General features: G+C 41.6%; 1 protein-coding gene and 1 non-coding gene across 2 annotated transcripts in view; both read right to left on the bottom strand.

Moving 5' to 3' along the window:
• Positions 1-14,866, bottom strand: part of LRRC36 (leucine rich repeat containing 36) — a 57,555-nt gene extending 42,689 nt beyond the window's left edge. Inside the window, exon 1 of the mRNA XM_037162730.2 lies at positions 14,797-14,866. Coding sequence (XP_037018625.2) covers positions 14,797-14,866 — 70 coding nt within the window. The remainder of the gene's footprint in view (positions 1-14,796) is intronic.
• Positions 14,867-16,846: 1,980 nt separating this feature from the next.
• LOC119061961 (U6 spliceosomal RNA) lies at positions 16,847-16,952 on the bottom strand. The gene has a single exon (XR_005084891.1). It is a non-coding gene; the product is annotated as a U6 spliceosomal RNA (small nuclear RNA).
• Between the last annotated feature and the right edge of the window lie 728 nt (positions 16,953-17,680).

The following is a 17,680-nucleotide window of genomic DNA, read 5'->3' on the forward strand; positions in this document are numbered from 1 at the left end:
AATGAGATATCACTACATACTTTTTTCAATGACCAAAATCCAAAACACTAACAATGCTGGATGTTGGTGAGGAGGTGGGTATTTTAGTCTGATTGAGCTTCTGTAAAAAATACTGCAAACTGAGTGGCTTCTAAACAGCAAACATTTATTTCTCCCAGTTCTGGAGGCTAGAAGTCCAAGATCAGGGTACTAGCGTGGTCGGATTCTGGTGAAAGCCCTCTTCCAGCCGCATGCTGCCTGCTTATCAATGTGTCCTCCCATGATAGAAGAGGGCAAGGCAGCTTTCTTTCTGGCCTCTTTTTTTTAAAAAAATATTTTATTTATTTATCTTTAGAGGGGAAGGGAAGGAGAGAAATATCAATGTATGGTTGCCTCTCATGTGTCCCCTGCTGGGAACTGGCCTGCAACCCAGGCATGTGCCTTGACTGGGATTTGAACCGTGATCATGTGGTTTGCAGGCCCGCGCTCAAGCCACTGAGCCACACCAGCCAGGGCTCTGGCCTCTTTTTTAAAAGTCATTAATCTCTTTTATTTTGTTTAAAGATTTTAATTATTTATTTTTAGAGAGAGGGGGAAGGAAAGAGAAAGAGGAGGAGAGAAACATCGATGTGAGACAGAAACGTCGATCAGCTGCCTTTCATACGTGCCTTGACTGGGACCGAACCTGCAACCCAGGTGTGAACACTGACCAAGAATCAAACCAGCAACCTTTTACTTTGCAGGATGACCTCCAACCAACTGAACCACTCCACTTAGGGCCATTAATCTCTTTTATGGGGATTCTGCTCTCATGACTTAAACACCTCCCAAAGGCCCCACTTCTTAATACCATCACACTGGGATTAGGGTTTTAGCATATGAATTGGGGGTGGGGGGGTGGACACAAATACTCAGACCATAGGATGGGGCAACAGAAACTCTCATTTGTTGCGGTGGGAATGCAAAGATGTAGCCACTTTAGAAGATAGCTTGGCAGTTTCTCACAAATCGAAACACAGCTTGCCATATGATTTGGTAATCACGCTCCTTGGTACTTTCAATCAAATAAGTTGAAACTTCACATCCAAGCAGAAACCTGTACTACAATGTTTATAGCAGTTTTATTCATAATTGTCAAAACTTAGGTGCAACCAAGATGTCCTTAATAAAATTAACTGGATGAATGAACTATGAATCCACACAGTGTATTATTATAAAAAGAAATGAGTTATCGAGCAATGGAAAGACACAGAAGAATCTTAAATACATATTTTTAAGTGAAAGAAGCCAATCTGAAAAGGTTGTATACTCTGTGATTCCAACTATATGACATTCTAGAAAAGGGAACAGTTAAAGGATCAGTGGTTGCCAGGGGTTCAGTGGGAGGGAAGAATAAATAGGTGGAGCACAGGGGATTTTTAGGGCAGTGCAACTATTCTGTTTGACACTGTACTGTATATTTATCAAAACCCACAGAACTGTATAACACAAAGAGTGAACCTGAATGTGAACTACAGACTTGAGTTAATATTAATATTGGTTCATCAATCGTAAATATACCACACTAATGCAAGATATAAATAATAGGGAAAACTGTGTGAGAGGGAAGGTGTGAGGGAGGAAGAACATATGAAACTCTCTGTACTTTCTGCTCAATTTTCTGTAAACTTAACATTGCATTTAAAAATATAGCCCATTAATTTAAAAAGAGAAAGTACCCATACATGCTAAAATATGGATGAATCTCAAAAATATCATGCTATGTGAAAGAAGCCAGACACAAAAGGCCATATATGGTACAATTCCATATATAAGAAATAACCAAAAAGGCAAATCCATAGAGACAGAAAGCAGATTAGTGGTTGCTAGGGGCTGAGGGGAGCTGGAAGTGAGGAGTGACTGCCTAAGGGGTACAAGGTTTCTTTTGGGCTGATAAAAATGTTCTGGAACTAGATAGTGGTGATGGTTACACGGTGTACTAAATGACACTGAATTGTATACATTAAATGTCATAGTATGTAAATTATATAAAAATACAAACAAAAATTTCCTGACTCAGAGGGCAGTATATTGGTAGTTCTTTCTATAGTATACAATAATCTAACACCCTGAAAGTCTGTTACCATGGGACAGAGGCTAAGTTCAATCATGATTTCCATTAGTGCCTTACAGCACTTCTTATGCCTTTCACTGAGTCTAGTTTGAAGAACAGACATTTAACATTTTTAAGGGAACCATAATTTAGTCAAGATGGAGGTGTAGGTAAATAAACATTGCTCACCTCCTCAACCATATCTCATCAAAATTACAACTAAACTATGGAACAACCATCAGTCAGAATCATCAGAAATTGAGTTGAATGGGAGTCCAACATCTATGGAATTAAAGAAATCACTTCCATCCAGACTGGTAGTAGGGGCAGGCTGGTCCCACATCCATGTGTGATGAATAAAAATTCAGGAGAGATATCTTAGGATCGAGGGGTCCCAGCCCTATACCAGGGCCCCCAGCCCAGGTTTCTAGTGCCAGGAAGATAAATCTCCATAACTTCAGGCTACAAAAACCAGTGGGGATTGAGTTGGTGGAAGAAACTTCTGAGTCTCAAGTAGTTCTTCCTAAAGAACCACACACAGACTTACTCATACTCACTCCCTCTGAGCTCTAGCACCAGAGTGGGAGCATGAAGGGCACCAGCAACATGCAGGAAGAAACTGAAGTGCCTGACATCAGGTGAGAGCTGGAGAACAGCTTTCTCCCAGATAGGAAGGTGGGCAAAGACCACTGTTCCTTTTCTGAGCCCTCCACCCAATGAGCTGCAGAGCCAGCAGGCAGGTGACACATCTGAGACTCTATCAGCCTGGCGAACAGTGTTTGCCCCACCCTGGAAATCTCCTGAGGCTCTGCCTCACTCAGCTTACAGCCCAAACAAGCTGCTAAGAGTGGCTTTTCTATATAAATGGCTGGACTTGGCTCATGCTTCACAACTTCCTAAGTTCTCTCAAACAAGCAACAGCCAACCTCAGTGAGCCCCCAGTCCCCGTACCTCTTTCCAAGTGGCCCCAGGCCCAGCACTAGCAGCAGCCAGCCTAGATTCACAGCTTGGCTTCACCTGGGAATCTCCAAGCCCAGCATAAGTAGCAACCATTTGTAGATTGCTTTATAGCTCAGGCAGCATGGCTCCAGGCAAAACACAGGTGGGGCCGACCTTGGCTTCCACCACCCAAGAAACCCCAGAGCCTGTGCACCCAGTGGACAGCTATAGACATTTTGGAGCACCACCACCCTACCCCTGCACAGCTGATCCTCCACAGAGGGCAGAGGTTGGTGGTCAGTGGTCACAGCCAGTCCTTGCAGCTGACTGACCTAGGCAAATCCCTCCCATTGACCTGCCAGCAGCAATCAAGGCTCAACTATAAGAGACAGGTGTACTAAGCTCACACAGAGGGTGCCCAACAAGTACCCAGTTTGGGTGAAAGGGGAGGCTGTGCCACTGGATCCTATGAGACACTTATTACATTAGGCCACACTACCAAGACATGGAGTCAAAGTAGCTCTACCAAACACACAGAAACAAACACAGGCTGCCATAATGAGGAGACAAAGAAACATGACCCAAATGGAAAAATAGATCAAAACTCCAGAAAAAGAGCTAAATGAAATGAAGATAAGCAATCTATCTGATGCAGAGTTCAAAACACTGGTCATAAGGATGCTTAAGAACTTAGTGAAAACCTCAACAGCATAAAAAGATCCAGCCAGAAGTGAAGTATATACTAATTGAAATAAAGAACAGTTTACAGGGAAACAACAGTAGAGTGGATGAAGCCTAGAATCAAGTCAATGATTTGGAACAAAAGGTGACAGAAAACAACCAATCAGAACAACAAGAAGGAAAAGGAATTAAAAAAATGAGGATAGAGTAAAGAACCTCTGGGACAACTTCAAGCATCACACTGGGGTACCAGAAAGAGAACAGAAAGAGCAAGAAATTGGAAGTCTATTTGAAAAAGATGATGAAAGAAAACTTCCCTAATTTGGCAAAAGAAATAGACATGCAAGTCCAGGAAGCACAGAGTCCCAAACAAAATGGATGCAAAGAGGCCCACTCCAAGACACATTATAATTAAAATGCCACAGGTTCAAGATAAAGAGAGCATCTTAAAAGCAGCAAGAGAAAAGCAGTTAGTTACAGGGGAGTTCCCATAAGGCTGTCAGCTGATTTCTCAAAAGAAACTTTGCAAGCTAGAAGGTATTGGTAAGAAATATTTAAAGTCATGAAAAGTGAGCCAATTCTGGCTACAGCCAAAATTGCTGTACCCAGCAAAGCTATCATTTAGAATTGAAGGGCAGATAAAGGGCTTCCCAACAGACAAGAAAAAAGCTAAAGGAGTTAATCATCACCAAACCATTATTATATAAAATGTTCAAGGGACTTACTTGAGAAAAATAAGATCAAAACTATGAACAATAAAGCGGCAATAAATACATATCTATCAACAACTGAATCTAAAAAACAACTAAGCAAACAAGAACAGAGACAGAATCATGGATGTGGAGAGCATTTTGATAGTAGCCAGACGAGAGGCAGTTTTGAGGGGAATGGGTGAAGAGGTGAAGATTAAGAAGTACAAACAGGTAGTTACAGAATAGCCATGGGGATGTAAAGTACAGTATAGAAAATGGAGTAGCCGAAGAACCAATGGGCATGAACAAAGGTGTGAGGATTGCCTGAGAGAGTGAGGCTGTGCTGGGTGGAGGGGGACAAAGGCAGAAAAACTGGGACAACTATAATACCATAATCAATAATATACAATTAAAATAAACTACAGGGAACCATAATTATCTTTCAAATGGTAAAGTGTCACAGAGACATTCTTTTATAATTCATATGTGCAGGTCTTACAAGATTATGCATTATTTGGTTTCAATGTTTATAAAGAGAGTGAAGATAAATAGATCAGGGACCAAATCAAACATTGAACATCACACATGTCAAGAACACAGAATCATCTTCCAATTTTAATATATGGGCTACATATATTAAATAGGCAAAATCATGTTTTATTCATGAAAAACAACAAATCAAGTAACCTTACTATAGAAACCATTTATAGCTCACTTAGAAACTGAATTTATAATCTAATAAATATTTTAATGTGATGATGAAAGAGTTTCAAATAAATAAAACAAAAAATGTCTTAGAAGTCAAGTTCAGCACCAATTATGATAATAACTGCAGTGAATTGGAACACACCAAAAACATTTAATTCCATGAGTTTATAATAATTCTCATTGATCATCTTTGGAGGATCCTAAGAAAAAAACTCATTCAACTCATTTTTTCAAAAACTGGTAAATAAGGTAAAATAAATAAAATATTCTGCCTTTCCTGGATAAACTGTACCTCAGTGTAGCCAAATAGTTGGTGTGAGAAAATTTCTTTTTATATAAGTATTACAGCTAATAAAGATCAAATTGGAAAATTGCCATTTTGCAATTCTTATCATATTAATGGACCCTGGGCAATCATATTCAATGGCTGATAATGTCACAAAAAGAGCACCAGATATTATATAGTTCCTGATGAAAGTATACAGCATCATCTATGAAGTAGTCTTGCAAAAAAAAAAAAATCAAACTTGAATCTGATCAACCTACTAATTAATTCAGCTACTGATTAATCTAGCTACTGATGAACTGGGTAGACACCATACACAAGAATAAACTCAAAATAGATTAAAGACTTAATGTTATACTCAAAACCATAAAAATCCTAGAAGAATATGTAGTCAGTAAAATATCAGACACTTCTCGTAGCAATATTTTTTCTGATATCTTGCCTTGGTCAAGGGAAACAAAAGAAAGAATAAACGAATGGGAGTACATCAAACTAAAAAGTGTCTATGGCCCTGGCTGGGTAGCTTAGTTGGTTAGAGCACTGTACTGATAGGCCAAGGTTGTGGGTTAGATCCCCCATCAGAGCATATACAAGAATCAACAATGAATGTATAAGTAAGTGGAACAACAAAATCAATGTTTCCCCTCTCTCTGTCTCTCCCTCTACCTCTCTCTAAAATCAATAACTAAAAAAATAAAAAAAATTTGCACAGCAAAGGAAACCATACACAAAATCAAAAGACAGCCAGTGAATGGGAGAATATATTCACCAATGATACATCTGATAAGGGGTTAATATCCAAAATTCATAAAGGACTTATAAAACTCAACACCAAAAAAAAAATCTAATTTAAAAATGGGCAAAGCACCTGAATAGACACTTCTCCAAAGAGACATACAGATGGTGGCCAACAGGTATATGAAAACATGCTCAATGATACTAATCATCAGAGAAATGCAAATTATAACCACAATGAGATATCACCTCACATTTGTCAGAATGGTTATCATCAATAAATCAACAGGCACTGGTGTTGATGGGGATGTGGAAAAAGGGAACCATTGTGCACTGTTGGTGGGAAGGCACATTGGTGCAGTCACTGTGGAAAACAGTATGGAGTTACATCAAAAATTAAAAACAGAACTGCCTTATGACCCAGTGATTCCACTTCTGGGAATATACCCAAAGAAACCCAGAACACTAATTCGGAAGACTATATCCACCCCAGCATTACTTACAATAGCCAAGATTTGGAAGCAGCTCAAGTATCCGTGAGTAGATGAGTGGAAAGACAAAGCTGTAGTACATTTATGCAATGGAATACTACTTGGTCATAAAAAGGAGGTAATCTTACTCTTTGCAACAGCATGGATGGACCTGGAGAGTATCATGCTAAGTGAAACAAACCAGTCAGAGAGAGACAAGTACCATATGATTTCACTTACATGTAGAATCTAATGAACAAAGTAAACCAACAAAATAGAAATAGACTCACAGATAAAGAACAGACTGACAGCTCTCAGAGGGGAGGAGTGTTGCAGGGCTGAGTGAAAAGAGTGAAGGGATTAAGATAAATAAATAAATAAATAAATAAATAACAGAACAACTCATAGACACAGACGACAGTATGGTAATTACCAGAGGCAAAGAGGGTAGGGGGTGGTAGAAGAGGGTACAGGGTAAGTGGTGGTGATGGAAGGAGACTTGACCTGGGGTGGTGAACACACAATATACAGATGATATATTATAGAACTGCACATCTGAAACATACATAATAACATTTTATTAACCGATGTTGCCCCAGTACATTCAATAAAAAAATTTAAGAAGAGCCCTGGCTGGTGTAGCTCAGTGGATTGAGCATGGGCCTGTGAACCAGAGGATCTCGGTTTGATTCCCAGTCAGGCTACATGCCTGGGTTGCAGGCCAGTTCCCAGCAGGGTACGCCCAAGAGGCAACCATATATTGATATTTTTCTCCCTCTCTCCTTCCCTTCTCCTCTAAAGATAAATAAATAAAGAATCTTAAAAATTAAAAAAACATGAAAATGTTAATTATCTTAGAAATATCATAAGAAAAATCAGGATTATAAGAAATGATTAAAAACAAATCACCTAGTTTCTTCAAATACAATAGAAAATGCAAGGGAAAAAGAGGAGGACCCTATAGATCAAATATTATGTAAGGCAAAAGTCAATTCCAATAGACCTTATACAAATTCTATCTCAAAAAAATTGTAGGAATTGAAGAAACGAGAATACTGGTTGATATGTGATGATATTAAGAAATTACTGTTAAATGCTTTTAGGTTTTATATGTGATTTTTAAAAGTTTTTATCTTTTGAAGATACATACTAAATATTTATGGGTTAAATCATATATTTGGGATTTGCTTCAAAATAAATAGTGCAGAGGGTTGAGGGTGGGTAGAGGATAGGTGAGGTCTAATGAAAGACTGGTCATAAATTAATGACAACTGTTTAGGTAGGATAATGGGAGCTCATTATTCTTTTATCTCTACTCTTGCATATATTTGTGAATTGCCATAATAAAACAAGTGCTACATACTTACATATGTAAAGAATATTTCTCAAAACTATCCAAGATATTGGTAACGGTGATGGCCTTTAGAAGGAGAACTGGGTCAGTGCCGGGGGGAGGGGGTCAGGATTTACTTTTACTGTGCAATTATTATAGTACTCATATAGTAATTTAATTAATTTTAAAAAGTAAAAAATATATATAAGTACACATTTTTCCTGCCAAATAATTATCATCAGTTGACAAATATGCTCATGTATATAGACTCTTTAAAACCTTGTTCTTGATCTCACATCATATCCTCCAGCTACCATTCCACTTCTGTATTCTCCTTATAACCAAATTTCTCAGCAAAGTTTCTTACCTTCACTCTCTCTTCTTCCTCACATATCATTACCTTTTTGTCCTACTCCAGTTTGGCTTTTCTCCTCCCCTCTCTCCCCAAACACCCCTAGTCAAAGTCCCCAGTGAGCTCCATGTTACAAATCTAACAGACACTTCTCTACATCTAACTTGCTCAGCTTATTAATAGCATTTGGCACAGGTGACCATTACTTCCCTGATACACTACCCACTCATAAATTCCAAGACACCACACGCCTCCTCCTCTATTTAACCTGTAAACATTGAAACACTCCAAGGCTGACTCTTAAGCCTCTTATATTCTCCATCCACATTCTCTAGTTAGACAAGTTTATCCTGTTCCCAAGGCTTTAAATACCACCTGTTTGCTAATGTCTCCAAAATGTGTATCTTTAATCCTGACCTCTCCTCTGAGACCCAAACTCATATATCTAACTGCTGAAAAAAAAACTCACACTTGAATGTCTAACAGATATCTTAACATGCTCACAACAGCTGTCAATTCCCTTTTCCCAAACCTGTCTTTCTCAGTCTTTGCTCTCTCTTGTCGTCAATAAATACCACAACTATCCACCCAGCAGCATCTTAAGACGAAATGTTATCTTTGAATTTTCCTTTTCCTAATCTCCCACATTCAATTTCTTTGTAATTCCCATCCTGTCTGTGCACAAAATACACCTCGACTCCTCCGTCCATGTCTTTTTATCTCCAGTCATCCGCCTAGTACAGTAAGCTGTTTGTTATCTCTTATCTGGACTATTGTAACAGATTTCTAATGAATAAGAGTAATAATTTTTAAATGAGTATTAGATCAGGTCACACTCCTGACTAAAAATGCTTTCGCGGAAACCGACAAGCTGATTCTAAAATTGTCAGAAGACTTCCGGCCAAGATGGAGGCGCAGGTGGAAACATTATGCCTCCTCACACAACCAAGTTTAAAGACAACAAAGTTTTAGTAACAAAAAATGCAGCCAAAACACAGAAAATTGAACTGTACAGAAGTCCGACAACAACAAACCATTCAGCCAGACCAGTAAGAGGGCAGAGTCAGTGGTGGAGCAAGGTCAGGCAGGAAAGACTGGCCAGACCAACCCAGGAGCACAAACGGGGGCTGGTGGATCCCAGGAGTGGGGTGGCAATGGGCAGACCCAGTGAGGGTGCAAGGTGGCTGGCTGACCGCGGTCACAGATTTGCACACAGATAAACCAAGCGAAGGAGCAAGCGGTGAGACAGACTGCGCAGGCTAGGGCCCCAGCAACAGGAATTAGAGCCTGAAGCACCAATTGGAAAGACTTTCAGGGTCAAGGTGCCGGGAGAAGCTCCCAGGCTCACATAGAGTTCATTGGAGAGACCCACAGGGTCCTGGAGGGTGCACAAGCCCACACACCTGGGAACCAGCACCAGAAGGGCCCAATTTGCTTGTGGGAAGCAGCAGAAGGGACAGAAATCTGAGAGAGAGCAAAACAAACACCATTCCCCCTCTCTGACCTTGCCCCCACATATAGCGTCACAACCCAGCAACCTGGGTTGCCCTACCCTGGTGAACACCTAAGGCTCCGCCCCTCATACGTAACAGGTGCGAACAGACCAAAACATTATGGCTCAAGAACAGCTCAAAGCCCCAGAGCCAATAAATCTAAGTGACCAAGAGATAGCCAACCTTTCGGATGCACAGTTCAAATTGATGGTGATCAGGTTGCTCACAGAACTGGTTGATTTTAGTCACAAATTAGAGAAATAAATGAAGGATAAACTAATTGAAATGAAGGGAAATGCACAGGAAACCAATAGTTATGGAAAGGAAACTGGGACTCAAATCAAGGGAGTGAACAAGGAGGAAGAAAAAAATGACCAAACAGAAAAGGATGAAGAAACAAGAATTCAAAAAAATGAGGAGAGGCTTAGGAAGCTCCAGGACATCTTTAAATGTTCCAACATCCAAATTATAAGGGTACCAGAAGAGGAAGAGGAATGGCCACGAGTGGAAAACTTATATGAACAAATAATAAAGGAGAATTTCCCCAATCTGGCAAAGGAAATAGACTTCCAGGAAATCCAGGAAGCTCAGAGAGTACCAAAGAACTTGGACCCAAGAAGGAACACACTAAGGCACATCATAATTACATTAGCCAAGATTAAAATAAAGGAGAGAATCCTAGAAGCAGCAAGAGATAAGGGGACAGTCACCTACAAAGGAGTTCCCATCAGACTGTCAGTGGATTTCTCAAAAGAGACCTTACAGGCAAGAAGGGGCTGGAAAGAAGTATTCCACATCATGAAATCCAAGGACCTATATCCAAGATTGCTCTATCCAGCAAAGCTTTCATTTAATGGAAGGGCAGATAAAGTGCTTTTCAGGTAAGGTCAAGTTCAAGGAGTTCATCATCACCAAGCCCTTATTATCTGCAATGTTAAAGGGATTTATCTAAGAAAAAGAAGATAAAAAAGATGAACAGTAAAAGGACAGCAAACTCAGTTACTAACAACCACACCTAAAACAAAAACAAACTAAGAGGACAGCTAGATCAGGAGCAGAACCATAGAAATGGAGATCACATGGAGGGTTAGCAACAGGGGAGTGGGAGGAGGAGAAGAGGGGAGAAGGTACAAAGAGTAAGTAGCATAGACGGTAGGTAGAAAATAGACAGGGGGAGGACAAGAATAGTATGGGAAATATAGAATCTAAAGAACTTGTGACTGACTTCCGCCAAGATGGAGGCATAGGTGGATGTGCCGTGCCTTCTCACACAACCAAGTTTAGAGACAACTAAATATTAGCAACAGAAAACACAGCCAGAACACGGAAAATTGAACTTTTTGGAAGTCCGTTAACAACAAATTCTTCAGCCTGACCGGTAAGGGGCGAAACCAGCGGCTGGTGAGGGGTTGCACAGGAGGACTCCGTCAGACGGACTCAGGCGCGGAATCCAGATGCGAGGAATCCAGGCGCAGGGTTGGAGCTAGTGAGCGACCGAGCCGACCGAGCGAGCGACCAGGCGAGCGACCGCGGGGGAGACAGTGGGGGTGCGGTGCTGCATGTTGACTGTGGTCGCGCATTTGTGCGAGGGTGGACAGGCGAGGGAGTGGGCGGTTGGACCGGGCCGGTGGATCCCGCCGCAAGCGGCAGTGGAGGGCGCAGCCATTTCCCTGCTCTGACCCCACCTCCACATACAGCGTCATAACCCAGCGACTCTGAGTGGACCGGCCCAGGGGAACCACCTAAGGCGCTAATCCTCACCCAGCTGTGAGAAACAGCAGAGGGGGTCGCCATTTCCCCGCTCTGACCACGCCCCCACATACAGCGTCACAACCCAGCGACCTGGGAGTCCAAGGCTCCGCTTCTCACACTTAAAGGGCACGAAAAGACCAAAAATGGCGCAGGAAGATCTCAAAGCCCCAGAACCTATAGATCTAAGCGATGAAGAAATAGCAAAACTCTCAGACGCACAGTTTAAAACACTGGTCATCAGGATCCTCACAGAATTGGTTGATTATACCCACAAATTGGACAAATATATGAAGGCTAAACTAATTGAAATGAATGGAATTGCACAGGAAACCAATAGCAATGAAAAGGAAACTGGGACTCAAATCAATGGACTGGACCAGAAGAAAGCAAATAATGGCCAAACAGAAAAGAGTGAAGAAGCAAGAATTCAAAGAAATGAGGAGAGGCTTAGGAACCTCCAGGACATCTTTAAACGCTCCAACATCCGAATTATAGGGGTACCAGAAGGGGGGAAAGGCACAGCCACCAGTGGAAAACTTATTTGAACAAATAATAAAGGAGAATTTCCCCAATCTGGCAAAGGAAATAGACTTCCAGGAAATCCAGGAAGCTCAGAGAGTACCAAAGAACTTGGACCCAAGAAGGAACACACCAAGACACATCATCATTACATTAGCCAAGATGAAAATGAAGGAGAGAATCCTAGAAGCAGCAAGAGCTAAGGGGACAGTCACCTACAAAGGAGTCCCCATCAGACTGTCAGCAGATTTCTCAAAAGAGACCTTACAGGCAAGAAGGGGCTAGAAAGAAGTATTCCAAGTCATGAAATCCAAAGATCTACAACCAAGATTGCTCTATCCAGCAAAACTTTCATTTAGAATGGAAGGACAGATAAAGTGCTTCTCAGATAAGATTAAATTCAAGGAGTTCATCATCACCTTATTATATGAAACGTTAAAGGGACTTATCTAAGAAAAAGAAGTTAAAGAAACATGAACAGTGAAAGGACAACAAACTCACAGTTATTAACAACCACACCTAAAACGAAAGCAAACTAAAAGGACAGCTAGATCAGGAGTGAAGACATAGAAATGAAGATCTCAAGGAGGGTTAGCAACAGGGGAGTGGGAGGAGGAGAAGAGGGGAGAAGGTATAGAAAATAAGTAGCATAGACAGTAGATAGAAAATAGAAGGGGGGCAAGAATAGCATGGGAAATATAGAATCTAAAGGATTTGAGACACATGGTCATAAACTAAAGGGGGGGTAATGGTGGGGATGGGGGGTAGGGTGGAGGGGAATGAAGGGGGGAATAGAACAACTGTAACAGCATAATCAATAAAAAAATTTAAAAAAAAAGAACTTGTGACACATGGACATAAACGAAGGTGGGGGGAATGGTGGGGGAGGGGTGTGCAGGGTGGAGGGGAACAAGGGGGGAATAGGACAACTGTGATGGCATAATCAATAAAATATATTTAAAATAAATAAAATTGTCAGAAGAAAATAAAGGGCCAAGAATAGCTCAGACAATTTTGAAGAATGAAGAGGAGGTAAATGGGGAAAGGTAAGGGGAGGTACACTGATGACTTTACCAGTTATCAAAACTTACTGTTGGATACCACTAACAAATATACAAATTCTGGGGAAACTGGCTATCAGCATTAAATGATACAATTATATGATATTATACATCACATATAAAAATAAACTCAACATAGATTAGACTTAATGTGAAAAACAAAGCTGCATAATTTTTAGAAAAAAATATATGGGAGCCTATTACATCAGTATTGTTGGAATTGTAAGAATGAGCACAATTTTGTTATCCAAATGCTTGTTATAAAAACAAGCAAGCAAATGAAAATAAGCAAAAATAAGTCTGCCACATATTGTTCAGGCTGGAGAATGGAAGGGGTATGTGCCACCCCCTAACCCACGCACCTACCCAAACCCCTTACCAAATCAAACGGAATCAACATACATTTTTTAAAGGCAAGAAATGTGCAAAACTGGGTAAGCCAGTAAAGCTTTTCTTAGCTAACTTGTAAAATAGGGAAGTTCAAAGTAATTTGGAAAATTAAAAAATAATAAACCTGAGATATAGACATCGATCTATCTGTACAACAAACCATTACCTTTGGTTGGGGATAGGGGAAGATTTCAAGAGAAAGGAAGATCAATATCCTCTTTGTTCACTCATATAATGTTTGACTGTTACTAACATGCACTAATTTTGATAAACTTTAAATAACAATGTTTAAATAAAATAAAACCAAGTTATTTCATATCCCACAGGTAAAAAGTACTAGAAGCAAGAAAGGCAACTTTTTGTTATGATTACAGCACAAGTTCTGGAATCAGAGTCCTGGGTTAATAAACCCTGGCTGCATTACTGTGGGCTCCGTGACTTTGGGCAAGAGTCTAAACCTAATTTTACTCATCTGTAAAATGGGAACAATGACAGCGTCTGCCTCACAGGCTTTTCGTGGGGCGGGATCAAACAATCCAAGGAAAGCACTCAACACAGGGCCTGGCATTACCGATACAGTGAATTCAGGAAAGGTAACAGTTGAATTAGGAACGCTATTGACTTACCCAACATTTCTACTTTTTAGAAACTCAGAGAGCAAGCTGTGTGAGTCAGACCCCAGGTCAAAGATCGGATCAGGAGTCACTCAGCCAGTTTTATCTCTAGGACCCAGGCAGGGCTGAGGTCTTGACCTAAGCGCATCTGATCAGATGCTATTGCCCTCACATCCGACTCCTTTTGAGTCTCTCTTAAAAGGAGGTTACACATCCGGAGTGATCAAAGAAATGGCCAAATTCACGAGAAGGAGAATCGACGAAGAACATTTCACTCAAACTAGTCCCACTGAGTCGGAAGTTTCAGAAACTGCCAAAATGAACTGCCTCCTCAATAGCACCTCGACCTCAAACATCCTTCTCAGCATCTTCCTTCTCCCACCAACAACCCTCCTGGGGCTCAGTTTCCTTCCACTAGTTCAGACACTGTCTAGATCTGTGGTCCGGCCGCAGTGCCCCATTAATCTCGTTTTTCTGCTCAATTTCTCACCACCACCACCCCACCCCCCGCCCCAGATTCCGCGGTTACTCCGGTTCCTTCGCCTGCACCTGAGTGTAACCATTCTGCTTCCATAACCTCTCTTCCGCCTCAGGGACCTCTCCTCCACCCCGTTCCCCCCAAGTCTACCTCAGGTTCCCCGGCCTCCGCCTCAGTTTTCTCCCCTCAGCCTCAGACCCCCGGCTCCCGGCCTGGCCCTACCGGGCTGCTCCAGAGTCAGCGCCCCCAGGCGGCGAATGCCCTCCTCGTCCAGTTCCCATTGCTCCGCCATCCCTGCCCGGCCGCCCGGCAGCCCCGCAGCGCCGCTCCACTCCACTGTGCTCACCTGTAGCGGCCCCGACCGCCCAGCGCGCGCCAGGCCCCGCCCAGCCCTGTCAGGCCCCGCCCCCGCCTGCCCCCCACCCCACACCCCCGCGCGCCGGTGGGCCAGCCGTTATTGCCACGGTCACGCGCCTGCCCGCCCGCCGGGGTCCGAACCATGGTATGGAGCCTGCCCTGGTGGGGGCGCCAAAACCACTAAAACGGCAAATTGGAGTGGGGTGGGGACGTTGTGGTCGAGGATTATGTTACTGGGATTATGTCTAGGGTTAGGTTACTGGCTCTGGGACATGGGGGAATATGGTCCCAGCTTGGAAGGGCCCCGATGCTGGGTCCAAGGAATTGGAGGAACGCTCCTGCTTTGAGGGATGAAGCGTTCTGTCTTTGAAGATTTGGGGGATTCCAGGTCTGATGAGTAGGCGTGTGCCTCTTGACAGGGTGAAGGTCTTTTTATCTCAGTTCTTGTGGCTGTTGACTCTGAGGCAAGGGGGTGCATGAGTGGGGCAAATCGGGGAGAAGGGGATCCAGGCCTGAAGGATTGGGAGGCAGCCCTCTGAAGCATGATGGGAAACGTTGGGGAACTTGGCTCTGAGAAGTTGTCCTATTTTTAAGAGCATAACGTGGCTCTAGCGTTAGAAATTGATTTTGGGGAGAAGGATCTGTGGATCCAAAATCAATAAAAAGTTGATTTGGGGGAGATGGTGCTCTTCGGGTTGGGATGGGGATGTCTATACTAGAGCCAGTGCATTTCCTCCAGTCAGCCCACCAAGTACTACAAGTCCCCAAGTTTGCCAGTGATTAAGGGCTCTCCCCAGACTGGGATAGTTCTGCACCAACCAGCCCCTGAGCAGTCTTGGGGAAGAAAACGCTGGAAAGAACAGCCACATCCTTAACCCCTACCCTCACTACAGTAGGTACCTCTTGAGACCCCTCCTGTGGATGGGACATGAATCTGTAAAAAGGAGGCAAACTCTTAAGCCAAGAACTTCTTGTCTTACTTTATCCTTAAAGAGAAAAGAAGAACTACAACCAGAACTGTGGCTCACCTCCAAGGAGCAGGTTTTCTTCAGCATCCAAAATCACAAGCACGTTTCACTGAGCTCTCAGTCAGCTAGCCACCTTTAAGGAGAAGAGAAAGCAAAAATCCAGAGTCCTCACATATTTATGGTTTCCCATCTAGGCAGGGCCCTTAGTTACTTGCAACTTGTCCTGTTCAGTCTTACCCATATTTAGAAGGGCTAGGACTCCCAAGCCTGGGTTAGCCCATTAGATTGGCTTTTCCAGCTCTGCTTCTGTGAGTCATGACACCATTTGTTAATTTATAATATTTCTCTTCATGCCCCCTTTAACTCTTCTAGCTGCAAATGTGGCAATTGTTCTTCTGTGTATCTGAATTTTGAGACCAGGTTTATTATAAAAGAACCCCGTCCCCTTCTTTGTTGCATGCATTTATTTTCCTTCCTCAAAATAGGAGATTTGGGATTTTATTGGAAAATTAGGCTTTTCCTCTCTTTATCAACCACCTCTTACTTTAACACTTTTCCCCCCCACCAACACTTTAATGCATTTTTAAATATTCAGAGAAGTTGAATGAGTTGTACAGTGAGCATTATACACCCACCACCTAGATTCTACAATCAACATGTTGCTGTCATGTTTATCATATATTCATCTATCTATCCCTCTATCAATCCATCTTCCTTTTGATTCATTTCAGAATAAGTTACAATATCAGTACATTGTATACCAATCACTTCAGCATGCATAATTTTAGCTAGAATTCAATATTGTTTTACGGTTCTTTCTTAGGTAAAATTTTATATTTATCGCTCTTTAGTTTTTTGTAAGAGAAGTTCTTATTTTAAAATCTGATACAGATGGTAGTATATTTGATGGCTTTATACTTTTTTATATATTTGATTGATTATTCTATTAAAATATGGAACACTGCATGAATTTGCATGTCATCTTTGCACATGGGCATTGCTAATTTTTTCTGTATAGTTCCAATGTTAGTATATGTGCTGCCGAAGTCAGCATGGTTTTCTACTTTTCTATAGTGTTGATAAAGTCATCTTGAAGCAAAGTAGACAATTCATTTATGAACAGATAACCTTGAACTTTAAACAATGAGCTAGAAGTTTAGGGATCTTTTCTTCCTTTGACCCATAGAATTCAGCTGTCTTGCCATGGCCCTGATAAGGTACTGTCTCTGCAAGGATAATCCCAAGAGAGCCCTGCACATGCTCAGTGGGGTGCAAAGTGCCTCATCATAATCCTCACCTTTTAAAACAGCTTTATTAAGAAATAATTCACATACCATACAATTTACCATTTTAAAGTATACAATTCAATGGTTTTTAGTAGGTTTTCAGAGTTGTGCAACTATCACCACAATCAATTTTAGAACATTTGCATGATCTCAAAAAGAAGTTCCATACCTATTACTGGTCACCCCTTATTCTTCCCCCACCTCTCTAGCCCTAGTCAACCACTAGCCCTAGTCAACCACTAACCTACAATCTATCTTTATAAATTTGCCTATCATGCACATTACTTAATGATGGAATCATTTAATATGTGGTCTTGTGCCTGGCTTCTTAACATAATGAGTCAAGGTTTCATCCATGTTGTAGCATGTATCAGTACTTTACTCTTTTTTATTGACTGCATTTTGTTTACTCATTCATCAGTTGATAGACATTTTGGTTGTTTCTACTTTCTTTTTTTTAACCCTCACCCAAGGATATGTTTACTGATTTTAGAG

Source organism: Artibeus jamaicensis, unplaced genomic scaffold, assembly GCF_021234435.1.
Source record: "Artibeus jamaicensis isolate MK-2021 breed Jamaican fruit bat unplaced genomic scaffold, CSHL_Jam_final contig_464, whole genome shotgun sequence".
Classification (NCBI taxonomy): Eukaryota; Metazoa; Chordata; class Mammalia; order Chiroptera; family Phyllostomidae; genus Artibeus; species Artibeus jamaicensis.